The sequence below is a fragment of the Carlito syrichta genome, unplaced genomic scaffold, assembly GCF_000164805.1.
Source record: "Carlito syrichta isolate Samal-C Ts95f unplaced genomic scaffold, Tarsius_syrichta-2.0.1 Scaffold301826, whole genome shotgun sequence".
NCBI lineage: Eukaryota > Metazoa > Chordata > Mammalia > Primates > Tarsiidae > Carlito > Carlito syrichta.
Window position 1 is genome coordinate 754,454 of NW_007245922.1, and position 21,368 is coordinate 775,821.

The window sequence follows — 21,368 nt, forward strand, 5'->3', positions numbered from 1 at the left end:
GTTTGAAGGAACTTGGGGCGAAGATAACAAATCCAATTTACGAAATCACTCAGCAACAACTGGAAAATATTTTCAATGACTTGGAAAATCGGATTAGATGATGAATCATGGAAGATGGTTTTAATCTTGAAGCTGAGGAATGTGAATTCTGTTATATTAAAACATTGAAGATAATGTTTCTATACACCATTTTCAGTTTGCTTCTCTCCCTAAACTTTAAAGATTATTGTTCAATTTGTATACCTAACCCTGAATTGTACCCTACATCTTTAAAATAAAAAATTTTAAAAAGATTATTGTTAATCAAGGACTTTATAAACAATATATAGTCATCTATGGAAATTAAGGAGATCATGAACATACACAAAACACATGGAAAAAAACTTCTAAGTCAGTGCCTCTTAAATTTCTCTTGGGGAATTTGTTAAAACACGGAGATTGACTCAGTAGAATTTGAGATTCTACATTTTTAACGACTCTCAGATGCTGCTGCTGTCTGGAAGTCACACCTTGAATAACAAGGCTGTGGGTTTTCATTAAGCCTTGAAGATGGAGATTAATAACCTCCATCTCGAAAGAGATCATGCTCTAAAGTCATTCCCATTAAAACTGCAATAGTTTCTCTTTTTTTTCTTTATTTTGGCATAAAGATGTAGGGTACAAGTCAGGACTAGGTACAGAAGTAGTCTACACGCTGGTGAAGTTTGGGCCCCCATTGCGCTCTCACTTCCCCTGGTTTAGGTTCATGCACTTCGCAGCAACTTGAATGGATTTAGAATCCATCATACTCAGTAGTCTATCACAGAAACAAAGAATTGAAGCAGGTCCTGAACATTTATCACAATACTACAAAAGAAGAATCAGCAATAGTGGGACACGGCCCGGGAGGGAAGGGTGGGAGTACATAACATCACTAAGGGTACCTGCCCATAACTGCAATAGTTTCTTAAGTGATTTTCCGGTCTTCCATATCACTCCCTTCTGTTACTATCATTCACATTGTTTCTAAGGTAATCTTAGACAATGCAAATCAGTTTAAGCTACCATTTTGTTTGGATGGTATTTCATTCCCTATCAGGTCTCAAATCCAAATGCTTCAGGGTCCAGGCACATAACATGGATGAATGAAGCGAGGGTGGGTGAGGAGGTAGGTAAAAAAAGAATAGCAGGGACTGTGGCAAACTAGAATTCATAGGCCTTTTCTAAACGAAACAGGTATTACGGGGACTCAGGCAAGGGTCGCTATGTCTATGTAAGAAGGTGAGTCTGATAATGCCAGATCTTCTTGTTTTTTTTTTAGAAGAAACAGGTAATCTGGATTTCTGTTTTTAAATAAAGCCTCCAATATTTTAAGATTGTCAATACTTTTTAAAAAGTCTGATGCCTGCCAAAACCTACATAGAATCTCTAAGAATGAGATTGAGACTCAGTATTTTTTCAATACTCCCCAGGTGACTCCATTGTGTAGCCTGAGTTGAGAAGTATTAATCCTTACATTCACCCATGGAACCAACAACAAAGAGTCTGAACTGAACAAAGCGTTGATGTTATAGAAATACAGCTTGGTTCCTGATGGCAGTTATTCTATAAACATTATTTCTGATGTGTAAGATAAAAAATGATTATGCCTCCTCAAAGAAGATAATTAGCAAGTATCTGTTTACATATTATTTTAATACATCCTACAACTAATTCTGAGCTTCAAAAGTTGAATCAAGTCTTGGAGCATTAAGCTGATTTATAAAACAATTTAAGAGTATTTAAAGTTCTTACCAAAAGATGGTTTATTATCATCCATGTCTACTATTACTTTATCAGTTGCATATATAAAAGGGAAATAATTTTTCATATTGGGTAAAGAAAATATAATTTAAAACAATTGCCCATAGTCAAAGGTTGTATTAAAAAATGCTTTAGTTCAATTATTTCAACACATTCTGAATAAAGTATTACATTTATTTAGAGCTATGAAAGGTGCTATAGTTCTTGTTTTGAATGTATTCCAATAGGAAATGATAGTGACATTTGCAAAGTTTGTTTAGAAAGAATTTGTTGAGTAGACACAAGCTCCCTGCTGTTCAATTTAGCTGTGGGTAGCAGAAACACCTGTTTTCACTGTGCTACCAGGTTATTTAGATGAGTTTCCCAAATGAATCCCCAGTTTGATGCCTTATTTCTATGTTAAATCTTCTCTGAACGTTACATTCCCCATTCTGCTCCTCATACCCACACCCAAACAAAAGTCCAAAAGGTAATATACTATTTAAGGACATATAAAATTCGGTTTGCTCTCCAGGAAGAAAAAAGTGAACTTGTTAAAAACCCATAGATGAAAACTATTTGAAAGTGTACACTCTGAATGGGGGAAAAAAACATTTTTTGGACCCACTAATAGCATGTGGGTGCTTTCACAAATATTTTCCAACTGAATTTTCAAAGTTCCTCCTTTCAGGTAAGGAAAGTGAGGCTCAGAGATATCAAGTTCAACCATGGTTACATAATGAGTGGCATAGCAGGGATTCAGACCTGTTTTTCTCCATGGAGATGCTACTCACTATGGCACAGTAGTCAACTTCCAAGTATAGCATTACTCCAAGAACATATTCTGCTCTGGGGTGTGTAAAGGACAAAGAATTAAAATACAGAATTATTGGATTGCCTGAGCCCGCGGGTTCGAGACCCGCCTAGGTAAGTTGGCGAGCCCTCATCTCTACAATAAATTAAAAAAAAATCAGCCGGGCATGGTAGTGCCTGCCTGTAATTCTGGCTACTCGGAAGGCTGAGGCAGAAGGATCGCCGGAGCCCAGCAGGTCGAGGCTGGGGTGGCCAGGAGCGGCCACTGCCCTCCAGTCTGGGCGACAGAGTGAGACTCCAACTCAAAAAAAAAATACAGAATTATGACCATCCTGTCATAATAGTTCTTTTCTTAATATGATCAATGTGTGTTTTTTGTCTGTTTTTTAGGAAAACCTGCTAACCCAGGTGGGAAAAGGTTAATAAAGGTGGCTGGGGAGAGTGTCTAACGAGCAATCTCAACACTGTATAGAAGACTGGCATTGTGGTCAACTGGCCTGTGCAATCACACATGGCCCTATGTGTAGAAGGGCCCCATGCTTGGTCTAATGCTCTGCTGTTGCTGGATGGAGATTTTTAATAATTTTTAATCAAAGACCTCCACATTTTTATTTTGTACTGGGCCCCCAAAATTATATAGCTGATCCTTTCACTCAGCAGGTCATGTAAAGGCCGACAAAGTGAAAGTAAGGTATATAGATCACAGAATCTTCCTCTGGGAGCCAAAAAATGGTTGCATCTCAGGGGTACATGGCTGCCTAGAGTAAAATGAAGTAGGATGCCACAGTTGGGGGCATGCCAGGGGAGAACTTTCTAAGTGTGATGCTTTCTCTCTTCATCTGCCTAGTCATTGCTTGTTTCCGTATTTTAGGACAGAAAATAGTAGCCCGATTCTCTACTTGTGCTTCCAGACTTCTTTGTAAATACTCTATTCACTGAAGGAAAACAGCACATAATGAAACTTCTTCTTCTTTTTTTTCTTTTCTTTCTTTCTTGTTTTTTTTTTTTTAAAGATTTGGACATTTACTTACAAAGATAGTGAAAGGAAAGCTGCCAACTCTCCATGGTCCTTCAGCAGGGCAACACCAAAAAGGGCAGGGAGAGAGGCAAATGATAGTCCGCCCTGTTTCTAAGCCCATTCTAGACGAAGTAAAGTGGTTTTATGACCTGCAGTTGTGCCCTAAGCCTCTTGTCACATCAGAATCCTGGAAGCTACAAGAAACTACCTTTTGACAGTTTTCCAGCCTGATGTCTTCTAGGGAAGATAGGGAGGTGAGTGGAAAGTGACCTTGTAGCAGCTCTCCGCAAGTCTCCCATGCTTTCACATTCCAGAAGGATCACAGGGCAGTCTGCCAAGACTTAGATTCAGCTGTGTCCTATATGTAGATATGCAAGATTACCAGAGCAACACAGTGGAGCCACTCCTCTATGCTGTACAGGTAAGAAGTCCTAGAATTCCATCTAGATCTTTTTTCAATTTATGAAGTTTTGAGAAAACTTTATTGGTTTCTAACAGGTCACTGTCTTTACTATATACAAGAAGATCAATGAAAAGCCATAATACAACTTTAAAAAAGCATGCTTATCTACCCTTTCAAAATGCAATATGTAAGCCACTGATAATCAGAACTTATGCAGAAAAAAATAAATATGTTGTAAGGAAAAGAAAAGAGTACTCCCAGTCCAATACCAGCCAGAGAGAAAAACAGGACAGTCCTGGAATCTGCTAGGTAGATAGTTGACATGTGAAATGTGAGCAACCTAACCTGTTTCTTAGCATGCCCATTTCAGCCCTCCACCATGTGAGGAAGGTAGAGTGTGTGTGACCCAGGGGCATAGGTCTTGGAACAAGCAGGGTCCGGAGTCCAGTTAGTGGGAAGTCCTCCAAGGGCTGTGCTCTTTTTCGTGGGTCTGGGTCAGCAGGGCAATGGGAAAGGCTGAGCCCTAATTATAGCAACAGAAGTTCTCTGCACTCAGAGGCACTCCCCCTAACTCACCCAGAAGGGACAAGTTAGAGCACTGGCTTTCATACCTTTGGGAAGCTGAGGCAGGAGGACTGCTTGAGCCCAGGAGTTCGAGACCTACCTAGGCAATATAGCAAGATTTCTCGGAAGGCTGAGGTGGAAGGATCGCCGGAGGCCAGCGGGTTGAAGCTGTGGTGGCCGGGAGCAGCCACTGCACTCCAGTCTGGGTGACAGAGTGAGACTCCAACTAAAAAAAAAAAAAAAAAAAAAAAGACTTCATCTCTACCAAAAAATCAAAAAATTATCTGGGCACAGTAGCACGTGCCCTATAGTTCCAGCTACTTCAGAGGTTGAGGCATAAGGATCACCTGAACCCATGAGGTTGAGGTTGTGGTGAGCCATGATTGTGCCACTGCATTGCAGTCTGGGTGACAGAGTGAGATCTAGACTAAAGAAGAAGGAGAAAAGAAATAACAAGAAATGGGAAGAGGTAGCAAACATTTATGATGCTAGAAGTAGAACATCAATATCAATGTGACTTTCCAAATTTACACTGCATCTAGAAATTACCATACTGAAAAACACAAACTGTGTGAACTAGCTGCAAATAGTGTTATGGCAAGAAACACAGTGAAATTTCTGGCTTAATACCATTTGGACATATTGAAAACTTGTAACTCTTTATATAGTTTAGGATTGGTAATATGTCTAAAGACACATATTGAACCCATTAGAGTGGGCGCCTGTGAGAATGAGAATGTGAGAGAGATAGAGAATGAAGGGGGAAATTATAAAGTAAACCAAAAGAAAGGCCAAGTCAGAGATTTATGATGAATTAAGCAGTTTCTAGAGCTCTATTCTGAGGATCAAAAATTTTTTAAAAGAGAGATAATGAATAGATAGCTTTAAAAAAAAAAAAAGGAGACTAAGTGATTATCTAAGTCCCCAGGGAATCACAAAGAAAAAACTATAAGAATATTTCTTTACAGTAAAAAGGACTTAGTAAACAGACATTAATCAAACATCCTTTTTATACCAGGCACTGTACTAGATGCTGGAAATACCAAGACACGTAAGATATTGCCTCTATTTTCAAAAAACATTTCCCATAGCTCAGCCCTTTCTACCACCTCTGGGATGGTGTTTTATAGACTCATGTTGCTTTAAATACAAGCATAACAAATATTGAAATATAAATCATATCTTCTTTATGGCATCTGGAAACTAAAGAGAGTTTTGAGATCCTCTAGGCCATAGACTCCTAACCTTTTTGGCATCAGGCACTTGTTTCATGGAAGACAATTCTTCCACACACCAAGATTGGGGGAAGGGATGCTTTCAGGATGATTCAAGTGCATTACATTTATTGTGCACTTTATTTCTATTATTGTTTGTTTGGTTTTTTTTTGAGTTAGAGACTCACTCTGTCACCCAGACTGGAGTGCAGTGGCTGCTCCCGGCCACCGCAGCCTCAACCTGCTGGGCTCCGGCGATCCTCCGCCTCAGCCTTCGGAGTAGCCGGAATTACAGGCGCGCGCTACCACACCAGGCTAATTTTTTTGATTTATTGTAGAGATGAGGTCTCGCCAAGTTACCCAGGCAGGTCTCGAACCCGCGGGCTCGGGCAATCCACTCACCTCTGCCTCCCAAAGGCGCGGGATTACAGGCTGAGCCACCGAGCCCAGCTTTCTCTTATTGTTACACTGCAATATATAATGAAATAATTATGCAGAATTATGCGAATCATAATGCAGAATCAGTGGAAGTCCTGAGCTTGTTTTTCTGCAACTAGATGCTTCTGGGGGTGATGGGAGACAGTGACACCTGAAGTGTATTGCTTATGTCCAGTCTACTCTGTAATCTCGTTTTGGTTGTGGTCACAGCAGAAAACCGTTTCACAAAGATAGGAAGCTGGGAATGGAAGCAGGCTTTTCAGTGCTGATCCGACAGGAGGTGGAGCTCAGGTGGTGCTACAAGTAATGGGGAGCAGCTGTAAATACAAATGCCCCTCATCTCCTACTGTGCAGCCTGGTTCCTAACAGGCTATGAACCAGTGCCAGTCTATGGCCTGGAGGCTGGAGACCTGTGCTCTAGGCCCACCTCTCACTATCTCAGGAATCTCTTCTATTTCTAACCCATGGAAGTTTATTTTCTTGTTATGACCATGATCTGTTTTTATTTATTTTCCTATGCAATGACTGTGGATAAGTCTATTGCCTCTAAGACTTTCAGTCTCTTCTCTCTGGGTTCAAAGTTTAGAAGGAACTTTAACTCTCGCCATAGACAAACTGGTCTGATTTCTGTTTGCCTTAGTCTGCCTTACTCTGGAATAACTACCTCTTCCTAACCAACCACTTATATCCCATCCATCTGTTCAAACCTCTAGAAATGTGTCCCGGATCACCCCAGAACAGAGTGCCTCTCTCTCTTCTGCATATACACTGATAGGGTCTCTTTCAACCCATATGATGCCTTGAATAACCAGCTATCTAGCCACTGGAGTATCCGCTGTCCCAAATTAATGGCAAATATAAATTCTTTTTTAGAAAGTAAGACAGTCTTTATTTGCATATGACATGATCATCTATGTAGATAATTTGTTAAATCTATTTTTTCCCAGAACATCATTTTTACTTGAAAGAATAACAGACGTTATTTAGGTTATGGCAAGTATCTTAGGACCCTTTTTACATCAACAAACTATGTTTGAGTATTCACCTCCATTTGAATGATCTAAATAGTTATTCAATACTTCAGAAATCTCTAAAGATGGAATCAAGATTGAGGAATCCACAGGCCAAACCATAGTTTATAAAGAAAAATCTTACATCAGAAAGAATGCTTCACAGGAAGAAATCAAAAAAGAACTCTCTCTAAATAAACTAATCTTTTTTTATAGAAATAATTGTATTCTCAAGGCTGCTGTAGTGAAACCAGTTTCTCTGCCTCACTTTTCAAAAACAGTTTGACTGGAAAACTACTTGAGTACATGGGGCATTACTCAGCTTCTGCACAAGAACCTGAGTAGTTCAGGACCCTAAAGGAAGCAGATAGACTTGTCTGGAACATTATGGTGTTTATCAAACATTGGATCCCTCTTTTACAATATTTACTTGGATTTTTATATAGCTTGACTAATCAGATGTATAATTCTGCAATTTTATTTCATCCACACAATGAAGTGTTTTTCAGCTAAAGCAATTAGGTTACATAGGGAATATTTATGGTAAACCTTTAAATGAGAAGAAAATCATGATTCTAATGCTGTGTGTGCTGTGTGTTTCTAGGGTTGTATATGGGAAGAGTGCAAAGGAATGTGGCAAAAGTAGTAATAATGGTTATCTTTGAGTTGAAGTATCAAGTTTTATTATCCTTATAGTTCTATGATATACTTTATGTAACAAAATACTGTACATATTATTAAAATTGCCATTTTTAATTAAGAAATTATTAAAATTGTATTTCTACTCAACAATAAGAAAGCAAACAACCTGATTAGAAAATGAGCCAAAGACTTTAATAGACATGTCTTAAAGCACATAAAAGATGTTCCACAACATATGTCATCAGGGAAATACAAAGTAAAAACAGCAATGAGATTCCACTACACACCTATCAGAATGGCCAAAATCCAGAAGACTGACAATACCAAATGCAGAAAATGAGGAAGAAAAACAGAAAATATCATTTATTGCTGGTGGGAATGCAAAATGCTACTGCCACTTTGGAAGTTTGTTGTTTCTGGCAAAACGAAACATACTCTCACCATACAATCCAGCAGTCATGCTCCTTGGTATTTACCCAAAGAAACTGAAAACTTATGTCCACACAAAAACTTGCACATGGACACTTATAACACCTTTATGCGCAACTGTCAAAACTTGAAAGCAATCAAGATGTCCTTCAGTGGGTGGATAAATGAATAAACCAACACATTCAGACAGTGAAATATTATTCAGCTCTAAACAAAAATGAGTGATCAAGCCATGAAAAGACATGGAGAAAACTTAAATGCATATTACTAAGTGAAAAACACCTATCTGAAATGGCTACACACTGTATGATTTCTAACTATATGACAGTCTGGAAAACGTAAAGCTATGGAGACAGTAAAAAGATCAGTGGTTGCCAAGCATCAGGGGGAAAGAGAGATGCATAGGAGAGGCACAGAGAATTTTTAAGGCAGTGAAAACAGTTTTCATGATTCTGTAACAGCAGATGTATGTCATGATGCATTTGTCTAAACCCATAGAACGAATGACCAACACCAAGAGTGAACCTTCATGTAAACTATGGACTTTGGGCAATAATGATGTGTCCATGCAGGTTCATTGTTGTAACAAATGCACCACCACTCTAATGGCGAATGATGGCAATAGGGGGAGCTATGCACCCGTAGGGGTGAAAGCATACAGGAAAGCTCTGGACCTTCCTCACAATTTTGCTGTGAACCTGAAACTGCTCTTAAAAAGTCGTCTTAAAAAAATGATTTCTTACATCTCTTATGCCTGTAACTTAAGGAATATGATGGAAAGAATATTTATGTGCTTTTCTATATGTGCAAATCAGAGGTTTAAATGTGAACTAAAAGCTATGATGGAAACGGTGCCCTATTACAATGGAGGTTACACATTAAAAAATATTTTAGACAGCTTTCAGGGCTGTAAGAAACCATAACAACTCCACATTTACAGTGAGCATAACCCCAAGGTATGTCTAAATTATGTAAACACTGTATACCGTTTTGATTCATTTATTTTAAAGAAATTGGCCATCCTATGCAATTTAGTTGATCTCTTGTGCTTAGTATTTGGGGATCTGGACAAAATTTTCACTGATAAAACTTAAGTTTGTTACACACAGAATACACCGCTGTATGATTCAATGGAAAAAAAAAGTAACTTCCTAAACAAATCAACCAAATGCTGAAAAATTTTTAAGAGCTTAAAAAATAATTGGTCATTCAGGGGCAACAGGTTTCTGCGACTGTACCTTTTGTCAAATATTCAAACCAAACACTTTGAATGCCTACAATACACTGCTATGTTCAAACAGAAGCAATAACTAAAACAAGTGTCAGGGTAGCTAGCACAGGTGAGACAGATAAATTTCCCATCAGTAGGTTTTAGGAAGCGTTCAGACATTTTTAAAATTACATTTTGCTGCAGTCCAAGCTAGCAGCCTGCCCCACCCCTTGGCAAATCAAAAGAAATCCCCATCAGATATAAGAATAGGATAGCCCCATCGGGCTTGGTGGCTCAGCCTGTAATCCCAGCACTTTGGGAGGCCAAGGCAAGTGGATTGCCTGAGCCCATGGGTTCGAGACCAGCCTGGGCAAATTGGTGAGACCTTGTCTCTACAATAAATAGAAAATTAGCTGGGCATGGTAGCGAGTGCCTGTATGTCATTCCAGTTACTTGGAAGGCTGAGGTGGAAGAATCACTAAAGCCCAGCTGGTCAACACTGGAGTGGCCATGGGTGTGCCACTGTACTCCAGCCTGGGTGACGGAGTGAGACTCCAACTCAAAAAAAAAAAGTGTGGAAGACAGAGGACGCAATACCAGTCCTTAATTAACCAAAGCCATAGAAATGATAATAAGACCACCTTTTAGCGCATGAAAGTGTGAAGTGGAAACGTTTGGCAGGTCCCCTGCAAAAGATAATGTGGTTAGGAAAAGACCACCGGTTCCCTTCTGTCCTCCCATCAGAAGCTGAGCGGTGTCAATCTCTGGAGTGATGGTTACCTGGGCTCCCCTCTCTTTGGCATATCATTCATTGTGAAGTTATATCGGGCCTATTGTAAAAAACAAAAGGTGCAGTTTCTCTCCCCCATGCCAGTTCTGGCATGTCTCCCTTTCTTTCCTCTCCTTCCTCTAATAAACTTCCTTTTGAAACTTTGCTGACCACTCTAAAATTCATTTTAGGGATGAGCCAGAGAATCCATGAGTTTTGCGTCACACCCCACCCGACATCAATGATCTCTATGAGGAGATGTAAGTCTAAATAAATGCAATCTACTGCCTCTATCCTCACCCTGCAGACTCCTGTCCTCCAAGACATTTGATTTGTCATCTCTGTTATCAACCATTGTCTAGTAGTGTTGGCCCATTGTTTTCTAGAGCTTTACGACTTAGTTTAGCTACAACTATCAGTCATCCAGATATTAATAATATAAAGTACTCTAAATCTTGATGGTGATTATTCACTGTGCTCAGTCAATCTGCTATGATGGACTTTTGTTTTCTTGCTGCACGTGTAAATAATTTTATAATGTATAGATCTCAGATGTACAAATGTGTTGATTTCCAAATAACAAGACAAAGTGGAGAAAGGAGCAACTGGAACACGGGTGCTTTGCTCATCTTGCTTCCAGCACTTCCTGATTCCATTTATGCACATTCCACACACCCACAAGGGGTTGCCCTGCTAGTGGTCATGACTTCTTGCAAAACTGAGAAATCAGAAGCAAGTTACAAAACAAGGGAGATGGAAATGGAAACATTAATCAAACTATACGTGAAAATCACAAAAGTGATGGTATAGTGAACTCTCTGTAGAAAAAGTGTTCTTAGAAAGCTAGCCATCCGCCAGGTTCGTTGGCTCAGCCTGTAATCCCAGTACTTTAGAAGGCCAAGGTGAGTGGATTGCCTGAGGCCGCAAGTTCGAGACCAGCCTGGGCAGCTTGGCGAGACCTTTCTCTACAATAAATCAAAAATTAGTCAGGCACGGTACTGTCCTACTTGGAAGACTGAGGCGGAAGGATTGCCAAAGCCCAGCAGGTCGACACTGGGGGTGCCCATGAGTGTGCCACGGCACTTCAGTCTGGGCGACGGAGTGAAACTCCAACTCAAAAAAAAAAAAAAAGAAAGAAAGAAGAGAAAAGAAGGTAAGCAGTCCGAGCGCAGTGGCTCACACCTGTAATCCCAGCACTTTGGGTTGTGGAGGCGAGAGGACTGCCTGAGCCCAGGAGTTCTAGACCAGGCTGGGCAACTTGGTGAGACCTTGTCTCTACGACGAATCAAAAAATGAGCTGTGCGTGGTGGCACACGCCTGTAGTTCCAGCTACTTGGAAGGCTGAGGCAGAAGGAATGCCTGAGCCCATCAGGTGGAGGCTGTGGTGGCTATGAGTGTGTCACTGCACTCCAGCCTGGGTGACAGTGAGACTCCAATTAAAAAATAAATAAAAAGACAGCTTAGCAGCTAACAAAGTGTAATGTTTAAGAGTTTGGACCCAAGAATTAGACAAAACCTATAACTTAATTTCAACTCTGCCACTGACAAGACATATTCCATTGGTCAAATTACTTTCCATCTCCAAGTCTCTGTGTCTTTTTTGTTTTGATCCATAAAATGGGGAAAATAATACCTATCCCTTAGGGTTTTGTGATAATTTATATAATGTATCTCATATATTTAGTACAGTGCCTAGTACACAGTAACTATTCAAAAAATGTAATTATAATTTTAGAAACGGTTACTTTGTTTATTATTGTGCTAGAAGCCCAGTCAATGCACAGTAGTATTTGCTAATGTTATCAAGATATTTTTTATGTCAGTAGTGGATTATTCAAAGACAATTTCTTCATTCTCCTCTAAGTTACCCACAGAAGCTTATTTAAGAGAAGTCCATGCACTTTTCAAGTATTTTTTAATGTGTCTAATATGTGTCTTACCTTTGCTTTTATTATCAGTTCTTCATGCTTACGAATTAGGTCCTCATTGTCTGAAAGTGATGAACCTAGACTTTGTTCCTGTAAATCTCTTATAGTTTTCTGAAACCAGCAAGTAACCTGGGAAGCAACAAAGAAAGATCAAAATTCAAATGATCCAAATAAGTGAGTAAAAATTCAGAAAATTACTAAACCTTTCAAAACTTAAGCTACTTTAATTTCTCTTTATGTAAACTAGTTTCGTGTATTAAATTAATATGGTTGAGTTTTAAAATATTTTATTCATCTCAATCTCTACATGCTTAAGAGAAAAACAACACAAAATAATCCCAGAAATGCATGGAAATGATTTCTCAGTTCAGTAGATCACATGGCACTAAGAAAATAATCCAAAATCTCCTGATAAAGAAGAACCAAAATAAATTCCCATGCAGTCCATAAATCATACATTTTTTAAAAAAAATATGCCTTTTTTACTGGGTATGAAGATGAATCTGGGTATAGCTACCTAAATTCATATAAATATATTAAACAGCATATGTAGAATTATATTTTCTGTTATAAAAAAGACAACACAAAAATATTTAGTTTGCTGCAATTGCTGGAAATCTGTATTCAGAAAAATAGGTTATTAAAATTCCATTGACATCATAAATAGCTATGGACATGACACACAATCACGTAGACTTGATTTACAATAAAGGCCACTTATAGTGTTAAAACAACAAATTGAAAGAAACCACATATTTTTAAATGATGCCATAACTTGACACAGGAACTCTCAAAGCAGATTCTTTCTTCCAATTATAGGAGACTTTACTTTTTAAAAAAAATCTGTAGAGAAGCCGGACTCGGTGGCTCAGCCTGTAATCCCGCGCTTTGGGAGGCCGAGGTAAGTGGATTGCCTGAGCCCACAGGCTCGAGACCCGCCTGGGCAACTTGGTGAGACCTCATCTCTACAATAAATTAAAAAAAAAAAAAATTAGCCGGGCGTGGCAGCGCGCACCTGTAGTTCCAGCTACTTGGAAGGCTGAGGCGGAAGGATTGTCAGAGCCCAGCAAGTCGAGGCTGCGGTGGCCGGGAACGGCCACTGCACTCCAGTCTGGGTGACAGAGTGAGACTCCAACTAAAAAAAAAAAAAAATCTGTAGAGACTTAAGTCTCACTCTGTCGCCCAGGCTTGCCCCAAACTCCAAGCGTCAAGCGACCATCCCACTTTAGCCTCCCAACATGCTAGGATTACAAGCATGAGCCACCACACCCAGCATGATTTGGCATCATCTTCATAATCACATCATGGCCGCAGATTCTTAAGAGACTTCTAAAGCTAGATAGTTTCCCAGTTACTTTTTGGGTACCACCTCTATTTCTCTCAACAGCTTTAAAACAGATGTAATATCATCATTATAGAGACAAGATAAACTGAGTCTTGAAGAGGTTAAGCAATTTATCCAGTGCCACGTGGTAAGTAGCAGACACAGAATTTGTGCCCAGGTCTATAGGATTCCAAAGTCCCTGTCCTTTCCAATATGCCCTGCTACCACACCTGAGTAATTAGCATCTTACAGCCCTGTCATCAGGAGGAATGACTTCAAACCCGAGAAATGAATACTGGCAGCCCATTCAAAATAACAGCCATAACCCAAGCCTGACACTGTGTCTTCCTCCAGCCAAGGTTGTCTTGCCTGCAACAGCTTCAGGATTTTTCTGAAATTCTATAACATGAAGAAGTGTGTGAACCGGTGGCCAGGGAGAAATTCAGGTTAAGTCTGAAAATCCACACAATAGATGCACACACCACGCACACACCAGAGGTAGAGGCTCACCTAGAGTAAGACACCCCAGGACCATTATAGAGGTGATATTACAAAGCTGATTATGAAATCTGAAGGTCTGCACCAACTCTTAGCATTTTTCACCACAGAACGTACAGTAAAATATAAGGCAAGTGGGGTTCCCCATCTATCTGCTAATTGGAGATGTGTGCTTTTTGTTTCATTTTGTTTTGTTTTTTAGAGACAGGGTCTCACTCTGTCGCCCAGGTTGGAGTGCAGTGGCACAATCATGGTTCATTACAGCCCTGAACTTCTGAACTCTAGTGATCTTCTCTCCTCAACCTCCCAAGTAGTTGGGACTACAGACTAGCACTAACATGCACAGCTAATTTATTTTATTTTAATTTTTGTAGAGATGGGATCTTGCTATGTTGCCCAGACTGGTCTTGAACTCTTGACCTCAAGCAATCCTCCTGCCTTGACCTCCCAAAGTGCTGGGATTACAACTGTGACCCACTGCACCCAGCTGATAATCTTTGTTAACCAGAAATTTAGCCTATCGTTGGTGCAAAGAAAAGCATACTGGTGACCTTGTAGCAGTTTTCATGTGATGTATACCTCATTTTCTTCTAACTATTTGGTAATCTATGCATAATACACATATTATCTTGCCATTCCCCAAATATAAATTATTGTGCTTATATATTTACAATTATTTGAAGACAGTAAGTTTGTCTGATATCCCAGTTAGAAATCGATGATATGTTCAGTGTGCATATGAGAACCTATAAAGAATATTTTATCGAGTTATAAAATATATTCATTAATTTTTTTATTGTGAAACAGAATTTCTTACAAAAACACAGTGAGTGTTAAAAGCTTATAAAAACTGCACTCGTAATATCTATGCGGCTATCCTATAAAAACACAACTAGAGAAATTATTTAAGGATTTTTTTTTCAAAGCAGAGTGTATCATGAATATAGCTAACTTTCAGAGATCATTTATTTTGTCAAGTACTGGAAGTGTTTTATTTATTCTTAGCTAAAGTAGGAAGGACCTGAAATCTCAAGAATGCTTTAGTAGGGATAGTTAATATAGAATCTGAGTGGATGAAACATGGGTACAAACAGGTGTTCTCTGATCTCTAAAAACAGGTGAGAAGCCTGAACCCTCAGTTAATCCTATGAGACTTTGTGAGTCAAAGACTTGCCCTCTGAAACATGCCGGCAGCGATGAAAGGCAAGTAAGAGTGAGCTGTTTTAATTTTTAAATGGTATCTACTGACCTCATCACCTAGATTTGGCAAATACCATTTCAACTCCCAAAGGATAGTATTCCTGTAAAACAATACTATTCCCTTGGAGAGAACGTAGTTAAATAGCTATGGTAATGATCAGTATATCCTGTTCACATTCCTGCCTGTTAAAACATGCTGACTCTCTATATCTACACATTTTTACTACCAGATAAACCCTGGAAAGAAACAAAAACAAGTTGTCACAAAACTCAGAAGTAAGTAGATCATCACGAGGAAGTTATATCTCATTATGTGGTATTAATATAGGCACACTCTTAGATCAGATTTCCCATATATGCTGTGGGGTGTACACAAAATAGGCTCTCAGAGCCCTTCTGATCAGATTTACCATGTATGCTGCAGGATACACACAAAATAAGCTCTTGGAGTCCTTCAGATGCTAAAACAAGACACCCTAAATAACCAAGCACATGTCAACCATAATATTCTGCCACCCAATAACTCAGTCATTGCAACCCACAAGTAGCTACCGTAGACAGCTGCATAGATATTACGAGTGCAGTTTTTATAAGCTTTTAAATGATATCAGCTGCTGCCCAAAAGCCTGAGTGCTAAGTACAGTGAATAATGCATTGGGACATTTCTGCAGAACATGGTCCTCACAGAAAGTATGAAAACATGAGCCATAAGTTGACAGGATGTGGAAAGGAAGAAAGAACAAAAAGCATCCAAAGTATGATTTGGAAATTGGTTCTAGGCAATGAAAGATTAAAGGAGAAACTTTGAACATTTTGCGTCTCTTTTCTCAGTTTCTTCCTTTCAGTTTGTCCTAAACAATGTGCTCATGGACGTCCCATCAATTTGAAATGACATTCAGGGTACTCAGTGCCCAGAGAGACTGAAATAAAGTAGAGGAGTGAGGCAGATCTTATTTCAGAAGGAAGGAGTGGCACTTTTTATAGGATGACAAGAGACAACAAAAAAGGAAAGTCAGCAAAAATGCAAAGAAAGAGCAATCAAGGATGTTCAATGAAAACCAAGAGCTGCCTTGAAAGCTCAAAAGGATTGGCAGGACAAATCAGCCAAATGATGTAGGCCTGCACTATCCAATATGGTAGCTACTAGCCACACATAGCTATCGAGTACTTGGAATGTGACTAGTGCAAACTGAAACATACTCTATGCATAAAATACACAGCAGATTTCATAAACATAGCATTAAAAATATTGAAAATATCTCATTAAAATGTTAGTATTGATTACTTGCTACATGAATATGTTAGATATGTTGAATTAAATTAAAAATATTATTGCTTTTTACTTTTCAATGCAGCTTTCAAATTTCTTTTTTTACTTTTTAAATGTGGCTACCGAAAAATTAAAATCACAAATGTGGATTGCATCATATTGTTATCGGATGGTTCTGCAATTCAAGGATATTCAGAATATCCTTATTTATTAAATGTCGATTTAAAGACTGAGTTTTAATTAAGGATAATTTAAAATAGTAGCCTCAGGAGAGTAGTGGAATGAGGTATCAGTTGGTAAGCAATTATGGACCACTGAGTGGTGGATGAGGAAATAAAACTAAAAACATTTTCAAGTTTATTGATTGCTATAGTTTGGGTGTTTGTTTCCCCAAAGCTCTTATTTAAATGTGATCCCCAGTGTTGGTGTGGAGCCTAATGGCGGTTGTTTGAATCATGGGGGGAAATTCCTCATAAACAGATTAATACCCTCCCTTGGGGGTGGTGAGTGAGGTCTCCCTCTATTAGTTCCTGAAAGTACTGGTTGTTAAAAAAAAAAGCCTGGCACCTCTTCTCTTTCTCTTGCTTCCTCTCTTGCCATGTGATCTTTGCACATACCAGCTCCCATTCCCCTTCTGCCATGAGTGGATACAGCCTGAGACTTTCACCAGATGCCCAATCTGGTAGCCAGTAGAATCGTGAGCCAAATAGCCCTTTTTTGTTTACAAGTTACCCAATCTCAGGTACCTCTTTTTAACAACACAAAAAGGACTAAGACATTGGCTAAATTTATTGTCTAAGTAAAGGATGATAGAATTAGGAAAAGCAGAGGTAACAAAGGAGCTCCCCCACCCCACGTTATTTTTTCTTCGATTAGATGAGATAGGCATTTCCTTGCATAAGCCTCAGGCCATTGAAGATGTGTGGAGCAAAGTTGATACAGAAAAGTTCCAAAAAGAGAGAGAAAGCTGAAGGGGGCACCATTGAAGGTATTTGGCCTAAACTATTCAGTTTTTGCTTGTTGGACATCCCACCCCCATCCTGAGCTCCTGCTGGGAGATAAGAATGAAGAAAGCAAGAGAAGTGAAGCAGCCTTCACACACAGGTATCAGGTACTGCCTAGGAAGATTACAACATAACCTCAACTAGCCTTCACACCTGATGGAGACAATTGCTTTTTCAACAGATGAGGAAACTGAGATCCATACAAGTAACTTGCCTAAGTTCACACAGACAGTAAAGGAGTCTTATAGGTGGAGGCAGAAATGCTGCCGTCAGAATGTATGCTTTCTGATCCTTCTCATCATATCCATCTGCATAAACAAAGAGTTCTGGAAAAGAGAAGTGGTTCTTATTAGGCTATGTTTATGAATGCTCTTAGAATGAAAACTGCAAGCCGGGCCCAGTGGCTCAGCCTGTAATCCCGCGCTTTGGGAGGCTGAGGAGAGTGAATCTGAGCCCGCGGGTTCCAGACCCGCCCGGGCAACTTGGCGAGACCTCATCTCTATAATAAATCAAAAATCAGCCGGGCGTGGTAGTGCGCACCTGTAGTTTCAGCTACTTGGAAGGTTGAGACGGAAGGATCGCCAGAGCCCAGCAGGTCGAGGCTGCAGTGGCTGGGAGTGGCCGCTGCACTCCAGTCTGGGTGACAGAGTGAGACTCCAACTCAAAAAATAAATAAATAAAAATAAAAACTGCAGTGCACACAATGGTTATAGAATCTAGTTCTAACATGGAAAAAGGTCCTGTGTACAAGCACAGGCTCAGTGGAAATACTGCATAGAGGAGAATGGATGTGTGGGTCAGACCTGTCCAAAGGAGTGCCTGAGAGGAAGAAGCCAGTTATGGCCAGAGGGAACAGTAAACACTGACCGACAATTTCAGTTCCCAAACAATATGTGCCAAAGACGGGACTGAAAGATGGGGATGTGGGCAATAGAAAATGCTCTCTGAGCCGGGCTCGGTGGCTCAGCCTGTAATCCTGCGCCTTCGGGAGGCTGAGGTGAGTGAATTGCCGGAGCCCATGGGTTCGAGACCCGCCTGGGCAGCGAGATCGCCTCTCTACAATAAATCAAAAAATCAGCCAAGCGTGGTAGCGCATGCCTGTAAGTCCGGCTACTCGGAAGGCTGAGGCGGAAGGATTGCCGGAGCCCAGCAGGTCGAGGCTGCAGTGGCCGGGAGCGGCCACTGCACTCCAGTCTGGGTGACAGAGTGAGACTTCAACTAAAAAAAAAGAAAGAAAGAAAGAAATAAAATACTCTCTGATGGTCAAGAATAAACAACTCAGGTGGCAAGAAGGTGGACTTCTGCTGCAGCCCAAAGCTATGCATCAGAAAGCCATAAACCACCTTGGTTTTTGTTTTTGTTTTTGTTTTTTCCCTGCAATTTGTTCTACAATCTGAAATCAGATTTTTTTTAATCTTTATTTTAAAATATGCTGGAGGAGGCCAGCTAGAAATAAGCAATTCCAACCACTGTAATAGAAATGCTTAAGGGTAGATGAAAATCTCATCAAATGACTTTCATTCTTTCTTCCACATGTAGAACAGTTCTAGCCGAATACCAACTACTATTAGAGACAAAAAAAAAAAATCTTATAAAGTAGGAGGAAAAATGCGTCAGATCCATCAGATATTTATCTTTTTTAACCCAAGATTTTTTGACAGTCTCTCTTCCAATAATCAAAAACACATAAATACAGAAATGTTTTCAATTATAGTTGATGGCCATAGGTGGCAATTCTAATGTCTACTTTGATTTTGAAGCCATGTTTCCATAAGGTTTGGGGGTTTGTTTGTTTGTTTTTCATTTTTTACTATAGGGAAACCCATTGCCTTTATTTTGTGTTAGGCAATCCAGTCAAATGTGCTCTGTACTTAACTAGGCAATAACCAGAGTTTAATTATCCATTTGTACTATTAGGCAATAATGTATAAGGCACTAAAGCCATGTTGCTGATGTTTGTACCTGAGTATTTGAGAGTAAGAAAGGAAAGAATTACTGCTAAAAACATGGATTGAGTTTTTATTTTTAGATGTATTCTGTGACTGATCTAGTTATTAGCCTGTTATTATTTGGACTTAGTCTCAGAGAGTCTAGGAGGACAATGTTTGTAATTTTCTTGTGTAGAATTTGGAAGCCTTTGTGAATTATTAAAGTAAACAGGAAGGTATTCTTATCTCACCAAATTATAGAATCCCAGGATCCTTTGTTGATGGGTAGTAGGAAAGCTAAAATACATTATCCTGAGGCAAAATCTGTTACTTTATAAACAGCTTTATAAATATACTATCTCTTCCTGACTAGAATTATAATTTTATGTATTTAATTATCTTGAATTATGTTAACATGTAGTTTATCTTTCCACATCTACTTTTCAAGAAAAATGAAACTAAGGAACTTCTTCCCTTCCAAACATTGCCCTCAACTCCTATTTGTTTGTAGGTAAGCTTTTTACTTCCAGCTACTTAATGGTGGAAAATTGTTTAGTGCAATGGACAGAATCAGTGCTACAGTGGAAGTCTCTGAACCTAAATTTCTATTTCTAGCACCACATCTGACTTTTTGAGGGGAATTCCCTCAGCAGTGGAGCGAAGTCTTTTTTTAAGAAGGGAAACAAAGCTCCTCTCTGTGTCTTGGCAATGTGCATCCCTGACAAAGATATATAAGGCAACGTTTTCCCAATATAAAGTTCCATCCTAAGTGATCTGGAACCAATTATATTAATTGTGTGTGGCAGAGAGAGAGAGAACAAGAGACACTGTGACAAAGAAGCAGTACAGAGCTACTTAGGAGTGGGACCAAAGTTTGACACTTTCACATTACCATCCCAGTTCCCAGGTTGTGCAGCTTAATGGATTTCATACTGAAGTTGTGGCCTAAACCTCTGGTTGTTGGGGGGGGGGTGGGGAATGAGTCAGAAACTATCATATTGAGGGGATAAATAATTGCTACATTTTAAAGGGTACTTTAGTCCTTTTAAAGTGTGCTCAGAGAGGTAGCAGGAGATACACAGGCAGGCCCGGGGCTTAGCAGACAGCCTAGGCAGCAGTAGCTAACTGTGTCCCACAATGGGTGTGAGGGTTGGGAGCAATACAGAGCCTTTTCCAGGGAGCACATATGTCACTTCTGAGAATGAATTAGGTCACAGTATGTATCCCACACCCCCCACCCCTTACCAACTGACCTGGGGAATTACATAATCAAAAGGTTGTTAAGCCATTAGTTCAACTGAATAGTATATGGAAGTGACAAACTAAATGTAATGAACGTATAATCAACTATAATAAGCATAAGTGAGCTAAAAATACAGCTGAAGGGTGAGGAAAACTAGCGAAAAGAAAACTGGTTTTTAAGCCGGGCTCAGTGGCTCAGCCTGTAATCCCACGCCTTTGGGAGGCTGAGGTGAGTGGATTGCCTGAGCCCGTGGGTTCGAGACCTGCCTGGCCAACTTGGCAAGACCTCATCTCTACAATAAATCAAAAATCAGCCAGGTGTGGTAGCGTGCGCCTGTAATTCCGGCTACTCGGAAGGCTGAGGTGGAAGGATTGCCGGAGCCCAGTGGGTTGAGGCTGCGGTGGCCGGGAGCGGCCACTGCACTCCAGTCTAGGCGACGGAGTGAAACTCCAACTCAGAAAAAAAACAACAAAAAAAGAAAACTGGTTTTTAACTTTATCTTGCAGATAAAGTTGACCTTTTGAATAAACTCAGCTGAATACAAACAATAAAATGGCATTTATTTCCCCTCCATATCAGAACATTTTAGAAAGCTAGGATTATCTATTTTAGCAACTAGATTATCTAGCAGTTTAGAGAATTGATGTGAGAGCAGGCCAATTTGTAAGATTTTATATTCCAGGAAAGCCCAGAAAGTGACCA

The 21,368-nt window shown here is 39.7% G+C and overlaps 1 protein-coding gene across 1 annotated transcript in view; it reads right to left on the minus strand.

Moving 5' to 3' along the window:
* The window catches only part of CCDC141 (coiled-coil domain containing 141), a 223,786-nt gene that overhangs the window by 98,263 nt on the left and 104,155 nt on the right, over window positions 1–21,368 (minus strand). Inside the window, exon 6 of the mRNA XM_008055343.2 lies at window positions 12,212–12,328. Within this exon, the coding sequence (XP_008053534.1) occupies window positions 12,212–12,328 (117 nt within the window). The remainder of the gene's footprint in view (window positions 1–12,211; window positions 12,329–21,368) is intronic.